This window comes from Quercus robur, chromosome 1 (genome assembly GCF_932294415.1).
Source record: "Quercus robur chromosome 1, dhQueRobu3.1, whole genome shotgun sequence".
NCBI classification, from domain to species: domain Eukaryota; kingdom Viridiplantae; phylum Streptophyta; class Magnoliopsida; order Fagales; family Fagaceae; genus Quercus; species Quercus robur.
Window position 1 is genome coordinate 25,462,702 of NC_065534.1, and position 16,807 is coordinate 25,479,508.

At 33.7% G+C, this 16,807-nt stretch overlaps 1 protein-coding gene and 1 non-coding gene across 4 annotated transcripts; both read left to right on the forward strand.

The window, feature by feature from the left end:
* The first annotated feature begins 7,769 nt into the window (after positions 1 to 7,769).
* Positions 7,770 to 15,283, forward strand: LOC126727194 (uncharacterized). 3 transcript variants are annotated; one of them, XM_050432757.1, is made up of 9 exons: positions 7,770 to 8,460; positions 9,750 to 9,935; positions 10,181 to 10,273; positions 10,688 to 10,870; positions 10,965 to 11,067; positions 11,149 to 11,334; positions 12,995 to 14,154; positions 14,293 to 14,729; positions 14,825 to 15,283. In XM_050432757.1, exons 1-9 carry the CDS (start codon positions 8,191 to 8,193, stop codon positions 14,883 to 14,885), a joined length of 2,679 nt encoding a protein of 892 aa, XP_050288714.1. In that variant the 5' UTR covers positions 7,770 to 8,190; the 3' UTR covers positions 14,886 to 15,283. The 3 variants fall into 3 exon arrangements, with proteins under 3 accessions (XP_050288714.1, XP_050288724.1, XP_050288707.1); XM_050432750.1 differs by having other exon boundaries at positions 7,772 to 8,460; positions 14,290 to 14,729; XM_050432767.1 differs by lacking the exon at positions 9,750 to 9,935 and having other exon boundaries at positions 7,771 to 8,460; positions 14,290 to 14,729.
* A 786-nt stretch (positions 15,284 to 16,069) lies between these two features.
* On the forward strand, positions 16,070 to 16,140 carry TRNAG-GCC (transfer RNA glycine (anticodon GCC)). The gene has a single exon. It is a non-coding gene; the product is annotated as a tRNA-Gly (tRNA).
* Positions 16,141 to 16,807: the final 667 nt, after the last annotated feature.

Here is a 16,807-nt window from a genome sequence, read left to right on the forward strand (position 1 = left end):
TTAAGAAATGCCCAGCAGTCTTATCGATAAATTAGATTACAAGTGTCCCGGCTCAATTTGCTCCAATTGGTTTCAGGATATTGGGAATGCAACTAAATGTTTTATCTGTAATGGTTTTAATGGTCGTGAAAGGCTAGAAGTGGTGCAATTTTGCAGCCTATTAAAGTTGCGTATTTTACTAGTTTGGTCCTTACAATTTGATTTCTAATCTTTTGTGTTAGTTACTATTAATCTTTTGGTATTGTGTCAAAATAGTCCATGCTGTTTAAGTGGCATGTAGAAAAAGTTGGCGTGATTAACGGTAATATTAAAATAATATTTTTGATGCAACTTAGGATGTCATTTAAGACGCCTTGTGGCCTTCATTAGAAAAACACATGGCTTTCGTTAGAAAAATAAAAATAAAACTAAATTGAAAGGTTAAGGGTTAAATTGACACACAGTGTAAAGGTTTAAGTACCAAACTATATGTCCTCTATAAGTTTTACTACAATAGTACTATAATTTTTGGTGGGCATGCTCATTGTCTTACGTAAGTCATTTTCAAGATGGACGAAATTCTTGTTGGGGTTGGGGAATTTAGGGTTTGTTTGGTTGGGAAGATCGAAAAGTAGGAGGATAGAAAATAAAGAGAGGGAAAAGTGGGAGTGTAACACCCCAAACCTATACTAATGATTTAGATGAATAACCTGTCTTAGAAATAATCGACAATAATATAATGGAACATAGCATAATTAAATATCCACAAATAAACTTCAACCTATTAAAATCTTTCCTATGAAATCCATAAAAACAAAAAAAAAAAAAAAAAAAAAACTTTAACAATAAAGTCTCCAAATACAATCTCAAAAAGTTTCACAATTGTTAAACTCGCTATCCTAAAAAAAATACTAAAACAGTTCATCAACTAACATAATTCCAAAAGAAGTCTTCAATCTATAGGTCCACTGAAAGGGTGGAAAAGGGGGGGCTGAGCTAGAGTCTCAATAAGAGACTACATAACATGAGGATTCCTCTCGAAACAAAATAATAGTATCTATGACAAAATATAATCTTTATAAAACACTTGCATATAGATTTAACAGTAATATATTAAATTCTGTAAAACTATTAGGAGTAAAATATTTTACTATAACACTGAAATCGGTAAATAAAATAATAACCATTTTAATATGCCAATATGCACTAAATAGGTAGAAACAATATATTATAACAATAAACAATTTTTCCACTTATTAAGATCAGTAACAATAAAACGGTAGTTTGATATGGAAAACATTAGTCAGACAAAAACATAAACTACTAAACACTCGGTGGGTGTTTCTCAGAGGGAACAATAACACTATCCTCAAAGAGGCAACACTGGCTCTGAAGTGCAAACCAATACACTGGCTCTGAAGAGCAAACAATAACACTACACCACACCACAATAACACTACATCGGCTGAAGACCAACACTTAACCCTGTGTTGGCAAAGGTGGCAGATTATCTAGTTGACCGTTTGAAAATATTATTACTTAATTACAATATTGTCAATACCAATCATATATCGAATAAATACTTTCTCAAAAATATGGTTTTGAGTCATTCTTAACATATACAGTTTCAAAGTAACATTTCAGAAATAATAAAATTCAGGTATGTATAAAGCATTGATAATGGTATAAGTTTTTGAAACTTCACTTTTGCAATTATGTATATATATGAATATATTTTTATCAATATATATATATATATATATAAATAGACACGTCTTGAGAGACGTTATGTTCTGAAGTCTATTTACCTCTAGTTACTAAACTAAGCTTCACTTTAATTGTCAGAAATAATGTCAACTAGAACCTAAATAAGGATTAAATAACTCAATAAGGGCAGATTTTGAATGACCAAAAAGTTCTCTGATAAAACAATTCCTTAGCCACTATGAAGATTTGGCAATATAAAATTTAACAAATTTTTCTAATATACATCATACCTATTCTAGATTGTATATAATTGCAATGTATTCCCCAAAACTAAAATCTGTTCTACCTATATATAAGTACACATAGACCATCTGAACACCACCCTAGCACATCTACAAGTGTTTAACCTATATAGGATGTGATGCTACTCCACGTACATATATGATGATCTGTTTCAAAATCAAATAAAATAATGCATGTCTAAAATACACTTCCATGATAACTTCTATTCCTATGCAACTGTTATTATAATTCTAATATTTTTAAGCAGCCTAGAGATGAAGGTTCCTTAATCAAATATGTGTCCAACGATATCAATAAGGCTTGCATAAATAGATGTTTACCTCAATACAACAAATTTGCTGGCTGCCCCTAGTAGTGCCACGGTCTTTTATCCTTTCTATTTTGAGAAACCCTAATTCTCTACTCCTAATCCTTTATACACTAACCACTGATTTCTTTTGTTTTCTTTTTTCTCTCTCTCTCTCTTTTTATTTTTTATTTTTATTTTTTATTTTATTTATTTATTTATTTTTTCACGCAGGAAGCCCTAACTTACTTTTCAGCTTTACACGTTAAAGCTGTTTCCTACATTGCTGGAAATTAATACCTACTAAAACTTATCTCTTTAGCATTTAAGAAACCTATAAAACTTAAATAAGCTTTCAATACTTTAATTCCCACTTAAACTCATATTAAGTTTGTTTACATAGGCTAGGACTCTAAAGAATTCCAATAACACTTAAACTCCTAATCCAAATAGGTTTTAATCTCTTATCCTTTTCCTTAATTGATAAGGAGACTAAAAGTTAAATATGAATAATCCACAAAATAACTATTCACGTTACCTTCTTTTTTTTGGGTAGAATATCATAATATAAAATAATATCACTTCCAAAATAAATTAAATAATTTGTCAACTCCACTCTAGAAGCAATTAAATTAAATTTAAGTGAGACGGGTGTTACAGGGAAGATAAAAAAGATTTTAGTTTTTCTCATTTGCGTTTTGGTTGGAAGGATAGAAAAGTGAAGGGATGAAAAACTTTTTTGTTTAGTTGAAAATAAAGTTTGTATAAATTTACTATCATGTCCCTATTAAATGAAACAAAAAGTAATACATTATACTTCCCTATTAAATAAAACAAAAAGTAATACATTATACTTAGAAAAAATGTGCATAAGAAATTAACCTAAAACTATTTTCTAAAAAAAAAAAAAAAAACCAAAATTAATGAGAAAATAAACATATGAGCACCCCAAAAGAAAAGAAGAAGAAGAAGAAGAAAAAAAAAAAAGCTAATGCGTCCAGACAAAATCAAAGAAAAAAGAAAGAAAAGAAGCCAACATTTTAGTATAAGGGGGTGCAGAAAACCTACCGACCCACCAAACCCAACCCGACCCGCCGGGTTGGGTCGGTTTTTAAGGCTTGGTGGGTTGGGTTGGGTTACAAAAAAAATTTTTATGACGGGTTGGGTTGGGTTTGGGTCATAAAATTACAAACCCACCAAACCCAACCCGACCCACTCATATTTAATATATATTTTTATATTTAATAATTTTTTTAAATCAATTGTAGGGCACTTATATATATATATATATATATATATATATATTATTTAATAATTAAAAAAAAAACAGATGTAGAGCAGCATTTCCTCAGTTCCTCCTACTAATATTAATTTAATATATATATAATTAATAAATTTTTTTAAATAGCCAATTCTTCCTATCCTATATAAAAGTCAATTAGTTCACACAAATTCTAATAAATTAATATTATTATTTAGTCATTAGTGTTGTTTGCTTTTAAGAAGTTATATTGATACTAATTTTTAGGTTTTTTTAATATATTAATATTTTTTTTTCTACTCAATTTAATAATAATAAAAAAAATTTCAAACTCATGGGTTCAACCCGACCCATGTGGGTTGGGTAAAAAAATCTCCTCAACCCGACCCATGCACATCCCTATTTTGTACATAGAAATAAAAAATCAAAGAAAAAAAAAAGAAAAAAAAGAAAGATACCAACACGTCAGTACAGAGAATGAAAAAAAAGAAAGAAGCCAACACGTAAGTACAAAAAAAAAAAAAAAAAAAAAACCCAACAAGTTGGAGGTGAAGTCCAATATTAGGGTTATTTTTAGGAGCTCATTTTTCCTCCCCGTTTTCTTTTATTGGAGAAAATTTTTTGGTGATCCGAAGGAGAAAATACCATTTTTTTTTTCTTCCCACCCAACTAAACACACTCCAAAAAGATTTTCATTTCTATTTTCTTTCCAAAAATTTTTCATCCATCCTATTTCATCTTCAAAAATTAACGGTGCCCTCCCTATGCTATTTGGTATTTACGGAGGTTGCAAGTAAGCAAGTATTAAATGATGATTGTGCCCTCTCTACTTGCTCATTGTTACATACTATTAGCTTCTCCACTTCAGATCTTGGCTCGTTTGTCTACCACGTGTATATGGTAAACAACTTTCCTTGTCTCATTACTCAGCCATTATTAATTTCCATTTTCACGTGGTAAACAACTTTCCTTGGACACACGTTAATAAAATTCTTATAAATTTATAACACCACCAACTTGGTGTTATCTGATGGATAATATTAATATTCCAGGAATGGTCACAGCTTAATGGTTAATAGTACACGAACCTTAAAAGCCAGGTTCTAATTCAGCTTTGCCCTATTCTTTATAGACAAAGGGAATGCTCTAGTTAATTAGCAACTTAGCTATGCTTCCATGGCCACTATAAAACACCACAGAAGCAACCAAAATTTTGAAGCTGCTTACCTGTACGTAGTTCATAATGATGCTTACTAAAGCTTTGAAGCTTCTAAGATTTTGTCAAGCAGATAAGGGTGCTATACAATTTCCAGTCAAGTTTTAAGCCAACTTTGATGCAACTCACAATCGGCAGCTATTTCTAAGTTAGGACCGGGCTTTAAGGTCTATCAGATATTCTTCTGCAGCAAGTTGGAGACGGGTAACTTGTCACAATTTGATACGTCTCTTATGACCCAGAAGCTTTGTTAACATTCACAGAAAGTCATAGCAGACACTGAAATTTTCAAAGAATCTGACTTTTTTGAATCCATATCCATATAGAATACTATAAAAATGACTTTATCCCTAGTGGGAGAATGGACATTAATAAGTAGTGCCGTAAACTTTTGCTCATCCTATGATATATTCTGTGTGAAACTATGAAGTATTTAGTGCTCAATTCATTGTATCGTGACCTTAATGGGCAGATAGCCATAGTCATCTCCGGTGTGCTTTTACCTTTTAGTCACTAAACAGTGCCGGCTAAATGTGAGAGCAAAAAATGCGGTTACCTAAGACCCTAAGGAAAAAAAACTTCTAAATTTTAACCAATAAGGTTATTTATAATCAGTAAATAAAATAATATTTTTTTACCAGAAAAAAAAAACAAATAAAAGAGAGAAAAATGCAACGTCTACAATATTTTTTACAATATTTTTACAACTAATGTTAAGTAGTAAGTTGTTATTGATGACAAAAAAAATAATTATAGTGATATTTTCAAATAGAAAATAAAAAGCAACTTAAAACCTAGGATTTGTTGTAAAAAATATTGTGAATGTTACACTTCTAAAAAAAAAGAATAATAATAAGAGTTGAGTTTGCAGACTTTTACTAGTTTTCATCTAAGTCTACAACTAACACTACTTTTTTACTTACCACTATCAATCTGTCACAAGAAGTATTAAAAATTTTGTCAAACATTTTTTATCGATAAAATTTCTAAAAAAAGGAAAAAATTATACGTAGTTCATATTAATTAGTATAAATTTTGTATCTAAAATAAGATAATTAATTTTCACATACTGCCCAATGCATCAAGCCGCCCCTCTCACTAAACTAAGTAGTTGGTCGAGACAAGTCATAAAAGTTAGACCAAACATATAAAAAAAAATAAAAAAGAAGATTGGCTTTAATAATTGTGGCAACTGGAGGCAACCATGTAGTGCATATATCTGATTGTTTATGGGTTTAGACTATTAAAAAGAAAAGAAAGAAGGGTCAGTCTGACTAAGAATTAAGAAATCAAAGCTAATGCATGTCACTATCTGAAAGGACTACACCTTCCTCATATACTAGTTGTGGAATAATATTAGAGATGGGCATGAAGAAAGAGCACATGACATTGAAAAGGTCATTCCGTTATGGACAAAGGCTTTAAGAGTCTCATGGAGAACTCAACTGAATCTTTGTTATAGGATTCATGATAATCATTAAGAACATGCATGCAAACTTCATTGGGAGATTTGTCATGATTGATGGGGAAGCATTTAGAACTAAATGTGATCAACGCAATCAAACTCAAGATTTGATTTATGGGAAATGTTAATAAATATCTTCATGCATTGGTTTAAGAATTATTTTTAGAAAAATGATAAAGTAATTAATTTTTCTATCCGCATTTTATATTTTCCATATAAATGATGGTAAAATTTTTTTAATATAGTTTATTAATAATTACCTTAAGAGTATCCGTTAACATGATTTTGATTCTACTTAACTACGGTGATTTAACAAAATACTAGCTTATGATTTTATTGCAAAAATCTTCTGAATCATTCTTGTATTTACTCTCTGAAGTCCAAGCTAGACCCCGATCCCACTATTTAATTCTTTGTCACGCTCACTCAAAAGTAAGGGTGATAGAAAATTAACTGTCCCCACCTGAAAAATTAGTACCATAACAGTAAATATCTAAAAAAAGCGTACACATTTTTTCCCACCCATTTTTTCAGACAAGACGGAAAGAAAAAGAGAGTTGAATTTACCGGATTTTGCGATTTATAAATGCTAGTGAGTAGTGATAACCCTACGGTTTCCACCTAAAAAAGTAGTACTGTATTATAATAGTATAACCCTCTAAAAAAGTGTAGTCAATTTCGCCACCCCCCTTTTTTTCAGGCAAGGGAATAGAGTTAATAAAGAGTTGAATTTGTGGATTTTATGATTTATAAATATTACTGATAACACCGTGGTCCTGGTTCCCACCTTAAAAACTTAGTACTATAAAGTCTTTTATAAACAGTATAAACCTCTAAAAAAGTATAGACATTTTTATTTTTTTCAGATAAGACAAAGATATAATAATAACAGTGAGAAGAACTGAGAAACAGTGTGCTATACCAGCATGGTTAGATTGGCTGTATCCGCATTACACACTGTTGTAGTAATAAATTATAAAAATCCAAAAAAATAAAATAAAACGTCGATGTTTGGAGGGGCAATAAAATAAAAAGCGTTTTTAAAGTCCCCCTTTTTTTTTTTTTTTTTTCCCCCAAAAGGACAGGTTTTTTATTATTTATTTTTGCCTAGTTGTTAGTACACACTCTTATTTCACACATCATTGATCATACACATAAATTACTCTTTAATATGAAACCATTCTCTGAACTAAAATCGTGTTTTGAACATAGTTTGCATAAATTACTCTTTAATTTCAAACCATCTTTTTGAATTGAATGTGTCTTGAACATTGTATACATAAATTATTCTTTAATTTTAAATCATTTTTTGAATTGAAACTGTGTCTTGAGATTTTGAACTGAAATTGTGACTTTTAAGCCATGTTTTTAGTTTTAAGCTGAACTGTGTGTACTTTTGTATGTAAAAAACACTGTCCTTTGTATTCATTTGCGTTGTGTGTTTTTCGCACACGGGATGTGACGAGAGAGAGAGAGAGGGCCTTTTTTTTTTTAAGTTAGAAGAGATGGTTTTTGTAGTATCTGTGTTGTGTTGTGTTGTGTAGGACAAGGTTTTAGAGATAGAGATAAAAATCCTATCCGGCCATCATCCTCATGGGTTTTAGATCCCCTTTTTTTCTTTCCTTTCTTATTACAATTCTTTCTAATTAATCATATCTCTCTCTCTCTCTCTCTCTCTCTCTCTCTCCTTATCTTTCTCTCTCTATCTGTTTCAACATTTTGATGATTTTTTTTACTACTAATATAAATTCCAAAACACATAAAAAACTGAAAAAACAAAAACAAAAAAGAAAGTACATTCAGTTATGAAAATGCTTCTTCTTCTTGATTCACCTCCCCCAACACACTTCCCACCATTGCCAACGCCGTCGTTTCCCTTCCTTTTTCTGGCCTTCTAAATTTCGTTCTTCTTCTTCTTGTAATTGTGGTAATACTGTTTAAAATTAAACGCTTTTTTTTTTTTTTTTTATAAAATGATGGGTGATCTTAAAGTGTGTTCGGCGAGGCACAACGGCGTCGTTTTATGTGGCGAAGATCGACTCTACTCGTCGTCGACGCCGCCGCCGCCATTGCCGGCGTCGAACCCTGATCCTTGTTCCATTGGGTCGGAGTCTTGGGCCAGTGCCGAGCGAACCGCTCAGGAGATAGTGTGGAGAATTCAGCCCACTTTGGCTACCGACCGTAAGAGGAAGGAGGTCATTAAATATGTGCAACGTCTCATTAAGAAACGTGTTGGATGTGAGGTACGCGCTGAATTCGCTTTGCTTTCTGTTTATCAACCAATTTTATCATCTGGGTATTTCACTATTTTCCTGTTTCTGCGATTCTGTTTAAGAACAACCAGTTTTTTCTCGCATTGTAGAGTGGTTTTGCTTGTAATGTAATGGGTTACAACCATAATGTCTTTGAGCTAGGTTGATGTCTTTTTTTTGGGTTGTTTTAGTATGTGTATAGTAATGTGACTGTGACTGTGACTGTTACTATTCCTGAGCCATGTGCTAGTGTTGAAGCTATTACTGAATAAATCTTGGTTGGTGTGATATGTGGGGATTGTGGTTCTTGGCTGTTTGTGTTTGGAAATTGATTGATATAGAGTCAAAGATGTCATTTTTTTTTTGACGATTAGATGCGGGATACAAGTGATGGGAGTAGTAATTGTCAGACTGAAGGATGAATGAAAGAATGTGCCTGTAGTTTTCAACAGTGAATGGAATTTTGGAATGAGTAAACAATACAGGAGTTGGTTAAGGACACAGGAGTTGAGGCTATATTTAAATCTATGATGATTATAATTGTATGTTAGTCACTATGTGTATTTGTTAGAATTATTGTTGAATGATTAAATTCACAATTTCCTAATAGTTTAAGGTTTTGGGGTACATCATATTTTTGCTTTTTTTTTTTTTGGCTAGGTTGTTAGGGGGGAGGGGGGCTAGTGGGTACAAACTTCAGTGCCCAGACACCACAGGAGGTGCTGGGACCACTGGGGTATCCCTCGAATCCCAAATCATTTTTTACATGGTGCATTAGCTCAAGTGTAGTCTGTGTTGTTTTGCCTTCTTCAGTACAGGTGGCTGTCTTTTGAGCCTTGTTAGTTACAGGGTTTATCAGGTTCTGATTGGAGGTTGGAGGGCTTAAATGTACATAGTGGTGTTATGCTTTGATTTGTAATAGTTAAATTAGATTCGACAAAAGGGCGGGTAGTATCTCCTAGGATATAAACTAAGAAAAATATGTATTTTATTTTAGTATTAAACAAAGGGATTCATGAAGATGATCTTAATAATTTGGATAACCTACATCATTGGACTGAAATATTGTATCTTGAGTAAGGCTGACAGATCCTTCTATTATTAGAAGATTAGGATTGCTCAATTATAATTTATGGATGAACTAAAAAATATTGTAATCTATGGATGTAATATAAATTTAGAATATCACTACAGGGGAGCAAGTAACACTGGAGGATTGTTGCTCCATTTCATTGAAGTTCTTACAAGTTGAGTTTCCAGATTTGTGCTTATTTTTACAGGTCTTCCCATATGGATCAGTTCCACTAAAAACATATCTTCCTGATGGAGATATTGATTTGACTACCCTTAGTTGTCCAAGTGTTGAGGATGCCTGGGTATCTGATGTTCATGCTGTTCTGAGGGAAGAAGAACATAATGAAGCTGCTCGGTTTGAAGTGAAGGATATCCATTGCATTGATGCTGAGGTTCCCCCCACCTTATTCACTTGTCTTTTTTGAATTTAAATTTTTTTAGGTGGATTGGCTCACATGTCATTATGCATGTGGGCTGGCATTTTCATGCCTTGTTATCTCATATTGTTGAAATTGAAATTCTTTGTTAGAAGTTCTGTTATTTGCATGGATGACATGTTATGTAACTAAATATTTACCTGTTATATATATATATATATATATATTTATTAAATTGCATCTGTGTTTAATGGTGGCAGGTTAAGCTTGTGAAATGCATTGTACAGAATATCGTGGTAGATATATCGTTCAATCAGTTAGGAGGACTTTGTACGCTTTGTTTTCTTGAACAGGTATGATGTAAGGCTACCTTTTAAAATTATAAATGTGATTACCATGCTTGGTATCTTTTATCTTGCAGGATATATGATCCTATTTCATAAAAAAAACATTTTGAATTAGTAACTTCTTTTCTTTTTAGTAGTATTTGAAATGAATTTATTTTGTATGTAATATATATTATTTGTGTGCATTGGGCTGTGCTTGTTTACATTCTTATGGCTGCATTCCTTAGATTTATACCTTTAAACACCATGGAAATCATTCCATTGTATGCATTTCTGTGCATGTCTGCACACTTCAAGGATTCAGAGAATGGCACGTCTACATTCTAATGGCTCCATAACTTCCTTAAACAATATGGAATATGGAGTTGACTCAGTGCTGCCTTCTAGAAATTTCACATTTCTAATGCTACCTGTATGCAGGTTGATCGCCTTGTTGGTAAAGATCATCTCTTTAAGCGCAGCATTATTTTGATAAAAGCTTGGTGCTATTATGAAAGTCGTATTCTTGGTGCCCATCATGGTTTGCTTTCAACCTATGCTTTGGAGACATTGGTCCTTTATATTTTCCATCAATTTCATTCTTCCCTAAATGCACCTTTAGCAGTGAGTGCTCTTACAAATTAAAATTGAATTGCTTACTAGATGCATATATTAGATTGAATACTTAATTTTATTTTCTCTTCCCCCCCCCAAATAGGTTCTTTACAGATTTTTAGATTACTTCAGCAGATTTGATTGGGAAAGTTATTGTATTAGTTTAAGTGGACCAGTTTGTAAATCTTCTCTACCTGATATTGTAGGTAAGTAACATCCCTTTCTCTTTGTGATGTTGGATGGCTTCATTGTTTTTTTTTTTTTTTAATCCCTCTTGCTCTCTTCAGCTGAGGTACAAGAAAATGGGGGAGATGATCTATTGCTAAGTGAAGAATTTCTCAGAAACTGTGCCGAGATGTTCTCAGTGTCCCCAAAGGGGTCTGAGACGAATTCACGAGCATTCACCCAGAAGCATCTTAACATTATTGATCCACTTAAAGAAAACAACAACCTTGGGCGTAGTGTCAATAGAGGTATGATTCTTCTTGCTTCTATTGTGATGCTTTTAGAGTATGTGCAGGTTTGTTTCTAAAAGGTTCTTTGTTCCAAACTGACAAAAACTCCATTTGGTAGAAACTCCTATGTTTGCTTCTAGTCACCTTTAACCTCCCCACCCCTGCTATGGAATTATCAAACAAAAAAATTGTTACAATAACCTTTAATTTTGAAATGTTCTCTGCAAGTTAAAAATGTACGATTGCAACAATATGCAAATATTTGAAAAAAAAAAATTAATATCTTCTGTATAGAAAAAATAATTTCATTTAGGTATAAAGGCAACTAAATTTTTGACAAAATATCTTAATAGAATGAGTTTGCATGTGGTCAAGCCTAATTAATCTGTTAAAGATCCATAGCCGACCCAAAAAATTTGGGATTTAGGCTTGTTGTTGTTGTATCTTAACAGAATGAGTTTGCATTTTCATCATGAGCATATGTTTTCACATGCATGTGTATAATCAGCAAAATTAATTGCAAAAGCTAGAATATTAGGTACTGTGTAAATAGGATGGTTTGCGCACAATTAAAGTAGACATAGTATTTGAATTTTTGATAGCCTCCTGGAATCAATTTGATGCCTTCTGGAGGAAAAGAAATCTGTTTCTTAGTAAACTTTAAAACTAGTTTTTCTAACCATTAGAAAAAAAGAAAAAGCAAATCCAGAATGTCTAATTGTCCTCATATAGCACCCGCTCCAATAGAAATTTCTCGATTTTGAAATGTATCAAAGTGGAAGTTAAAAATTATGGTGATCTTTGTAGGGGAAAAGTGCTAAGGATGGCGGGAATATTTTTCTTTTATGATATTTAAGTTACATAGGAACCTTGGCACGCACCCATAGCCTCCACCCTGTTTTTAGGGGAGAGGAGGTGCCATTTGATTTTGATCTTCTAGGCAGGTTTTTTTTTTTTTTTTTTTGGGTAATTACACATGTATTCATATGGTCTTGAGCTTGTTACCTATCTATCTTACTCTTAAAAAGTAGGAGGTGCCATTTAAGCTAGAGCTCTTTGGCATTGTTGGTAGGGAATTATTGACCCTGATGTTAGAGAATTTGCCATTCTTCATGCCCAAAACATGGGTATCAGGGCAGCACAATTATTGCTAATAGCACCATGGTCGTTAAGTACATGACCTGTACAATGCTACTGCTGTTGGCACAAATATCTATTATGTTCTCCATTGCCATAAATCTGAACTGAAAAAATAAGAACAGTTTGTTGCTGTAAGTATCACCAGTTCTTTCACTTCCTGAATCATTTCAACTTCAGTGCTTCTTACACTGATGTTACCACCTCTTGCTAATATAATCATTGCCAGTGAAACACCAATTAACTGTATTTCATGGTAGTCAAAGAAAAGTTGGGCGCTCACCTAGGCGTCTCTAAGGTTCTAAGGCGAGGCACCTATATTGAGATGCTTTCCTTTAGAGCCTAGTAGAGAAAGGTGAGCGCCTTAACCCATGAAAAAGGCGTGAAGGCAAGAGCCTCACTTTTTATTATTTATTATTATTATGATTTAAAGCTTGTTGTAAACCTATTGCGCTGTTGGTCCACATGTTGGCGTTGCTGTCCTTGTCAACCATATCTATGTGAATTCTTTGTTCCAGCACACTCATGGGTTTTGTGCCAGGTAATTTCTATCGAATACGTAGTGCTTTTAGATATGGGGCTCGCAAGCTTGGCTGGATTCTGATGTTACCAGGAGAAAGAATAGCAAATGAGCTCAACAAGTTCTTTTCAAATACTTTGGATAGGCATCAAAGCAATTGTTGGACTGACATAGGTTCTGACTTTTCATCCTTAAAATTACACCCTGTACTATGCTCTGAAGACAAGGCGTTTCTAAAATCCGGTTTTGGTTTCCATGATGATAAGATATCAGGCATTGAAGTCACATCTGGAATTATAAATGGACCAGAAAGACACTTACAGGAAGTGGTTTCCTCTGAGCTGGTCCCAGAATTGGACCACCCTGTGGAGCGAAATGCTCTTTGTAAATATCGTTTTGCTGGGGATGCTAAGCAGCTTGCATCTTCTGGAACTGTGGATATAAGAAGTACAAATGACTCACACAATTGTTTGTCTCCAGATAGCACCTTGGGTTCTTTGGTTTTAGGGAACATTTATCATGCTAGTCATTTTAATAATTCACAATTGTCCAGAAAGAATGAGAAGATTGAAAATCAGAATCCTTGTCTGAACATGCCTCAAAATTCTGACGTCAACGATGAGAAGATTGAAAATCGGAATCCTTGTCAAAACATGCCTTTGAATTCTGTCACCAACGATGAGATGGGCTCTGCCTTATGTCCTGAAGTCAAAGAGAAGTTAGGGGGTAGAAATTCAGTTTGCTCATGTATTAATCATGAAGGTATGTCATCTACATGTTCAGTCATTTCCAGCTCTGTTGCTAATATCTCCTGTTGTAATGGAGAGAGATATATTGTTCGAGTTTCTGGAAGCTCAGAAGCTTTAAAATGCCTTCTGGACCTTAGTGGGGATTATGATAGTCACCTTAGGAATCTGCAATATGGTCAGCTTTGCCATGGGTATGCTGTATCTCCATTGCCCCATCCTCCAGTGTCGCCTCAGTTACAGATTATGAATCCACGGGAAACCATTTGTGACCCCTTACAGATCAAGAAGAATGTTCACTCTCAGATGAGCAAAAATGGTGTTGCTTTAGGAACACGATTTTACGATGTAAGTCATCCCACTTCATCCTGTGCTGCTTATGGTTTAGAAGAAAAGAAAAAACCACGAGGAACAGGGACATTTTTGCCAAAACTGGTATGTAATCTCAAAATTGGAATTCTTAACATTTGTCTTCTTTTCTCTTGAATCATTTAATTTGGGATAACGGCCAATTGAGCTTTTTATTCATGGGCTTTATAATCTGATAATTATCTTGTGCTTATAATATAGCAGAATTGCCGTTCATATAAAGTCAGGCCAGTTTCAGAAAAAGGAAGGAATCATGCAGTAGAGGCTCACGGTCAGTTGCAGAGACATACTTATAACAATGGATTGGCTCCAGCTCCACGAGAGGTGAACTCATCTGATGAAGGCTGCCATGAGCTCTCGCATGATGAGTTCCCAGTTCTAGTCCGTGGGAAGTCTGGATCATCAGATTCTCACCAACCTCCTCATCTTTCCAAATGGGGTTCTTTCCATGCAAATGGCTTCTCTCACCCATCTGAGAAATTTGAATCTGTGTCTCTTTGCCCCCAGCCTTGGGGAGCACCCTTGCCGGAACGGAGCAGTCAGCCAGAGTTGGAAACTTCACAACCTTTGGTCTCTGCTTCAAGCTCTGTAGCACCTGTACTGCAGAGTCCTAAACCATTACTGGGAAATAATGAAGAAAGGTAAGATTAACTTCCTAGAAATTTCCTGTTAATTGATAGATTTTCTTTTCCTCTAAGGTGTTGTCTAAAGTTCACTCTGTGGGTTTGGCTTGTAGGGTTGAAGTTCAGTTTTTTCATTTGAAAGATGAAGATGAATTCCCCCCACTCTCCCACTGACTGCGTTGGACGGAAAAACCAAAACAAATATAATATCAACTCTCTCTCAATACATTCATGAATGGAGATGAAAGCACAGTCAACACATATATGAATGAATATGGTGGGACAGTCAAATACATAGAATGAAGACAGTGAGAATAACCATAGATACTAACAATGTCACCTAAGGTTTAGGGAAGACATTCCTCTTTTGCTTTCTTCCCCTCCCCTCTCCCCTCCTATGTTGTGGTTGTTGTTGGTATGGTGTACAAAAATCTAGCATCAGCTTCCTTCATCCACGTTTTGTTGGCTTCTTTTTGAGTATATACCAGGTGATGTTTGCCTGAATTTTGAAATTTAGTTTTTAATGATTGTAGTTAGTTGTCTTAATAACTAGCACAGAGAAAATTTTTAGAGATTGTTATGTTGAATTACAATCGTTTCCAGAACGTATATACATGAGAAAACTGGAAAAGAAGATTCCAAAAATGTTTGATAGTTGAATTACAATCATGATTGTATCCAATTCTGGTATTTTCACTTTGAGACCACCTATTCTGGTGTGGTCATGCACAATCGTAAGGGACACTCGCAACTCGCAACTTGCAACTTGCAAGTGCATAAAAAATTGAAACCATTTTGGATTGATCTGCTATAAAACAGTATACCTTGGAGCTCATGAATCGTTATGTTTAATGCGAAACTCTATTTACATGGATTTGTTAATGTTTACCACTAGGTTATATTTGAGACATAGGAACCAGAATCAGTGTGATTCCAATTCTTACGTAAGATGAGAGCACAAATTAACCAAGGTCTCAATTCCCATTGATGATGAAGTATATTCCATCTGGAATATTAGCAACGGATAAAGCTTCAAAACATTTTTTTTCTTTTTTACGTTTCTCTTTTCTTGACAATGAAATGTACCAATAATTCAACAGTTTCTGTTCTATTCTTTTTTTACCCAAAAAAAAAAAAAAATATTAACATTATTGATTCGCATGTTTTCGATGAAAGTGATTGATTCACAATTTTATAATAATGATGATTAATGTCAACTCAAGAAGTTATCAAAAAAGCACCAATCTTAATCCTATTGTTTTCTATTTTAATATCCGGTTTGAACTCTTAGTAAGGTGGGGGAAAAAAAAAAAAACTTTTATGAGTAATATAATTACAAATAAGCCAATGAACAACAAGCACCAGTGGTCTAGTGGTAGAATAGTACCCTGCCACGGTACAGACCCGGGTTCGATTCCCGGCTGGTGCATCTTTTTTGATCCAGTATTAAAATTTATCCCTCATTGTGGGTTTGCTTATTATGTATTTGTTACTATTTTTAACTTTTAACCCTTTTTTTTTTGGGGTGAGAATGAACTATTTTTAACCTTTTGCTTCCCTTGTAGAGAGATCTGATAGAACAAGTATTTTTCATGTGGTGAAATCATATCATTAAAATAAATATATAGTAAAATCATCATTACAATGAAGGCATGAAATATGAAACGTGAAACATTTCTTTCCACCTCCTCCCCTCACATTTTTTTTTTCCTGCATTTGATTCCTCCATCCAATCATATTTTTTTTACCATTGTCAAAATGTTTGATTAACTTTCTCTATTTTTTTTTCCCTGTTTCTTCATGATTACCATGATAAATTATTAATCATTTGACAATCAGACTTACTGCTAAGGTTTTTACCAATTCACCAACGAATAATTACTCTTATTAAACTCAAGTCCCACTAAATAAATATTGAGTCAAAACGAGTGAGGCATAAAAATTAAAGCCAACAGTTTAAACCTGTCACAACAAAGCATGACCCAGTTGCCCTCATTGTGGTGGGAAGACGCAAATAAAGTCTTTTTCATGGGGCCTTTGCCGTTGGGCGTGGTCATCTCTCATATGCCACAGCACTTTTTTAAAAGCGTGTCATG

What these genes read in the sequence shown, in the direction of transcription:
- LOC126727194 (XM_050432750.1), top strand. Translation starts at nt 8,191, where the DNA reads ATGATGGGTGATCTTAAAGTGTGTTCGGCGAGGCACAACGGCGTCGTT. An exon ending in TCCATTGCATTGATGCTGAG is followed by an intron (nt 9,936 to 10,180) that starts GTTCCCCCCACC and finishes TAATGGTGGCAG; the next exon opens with GTTAAGCTTGTGAAATGCAT. An exon ending in CGCTTTGTTTTCTTGAACAG is followed by an intron (nt 10,274 to 10,687) that starts GTATGATGTAAG and finishes ACCTGTATGCAG; the next exon opens with GTTGATCGCCTTGTTGGTAA.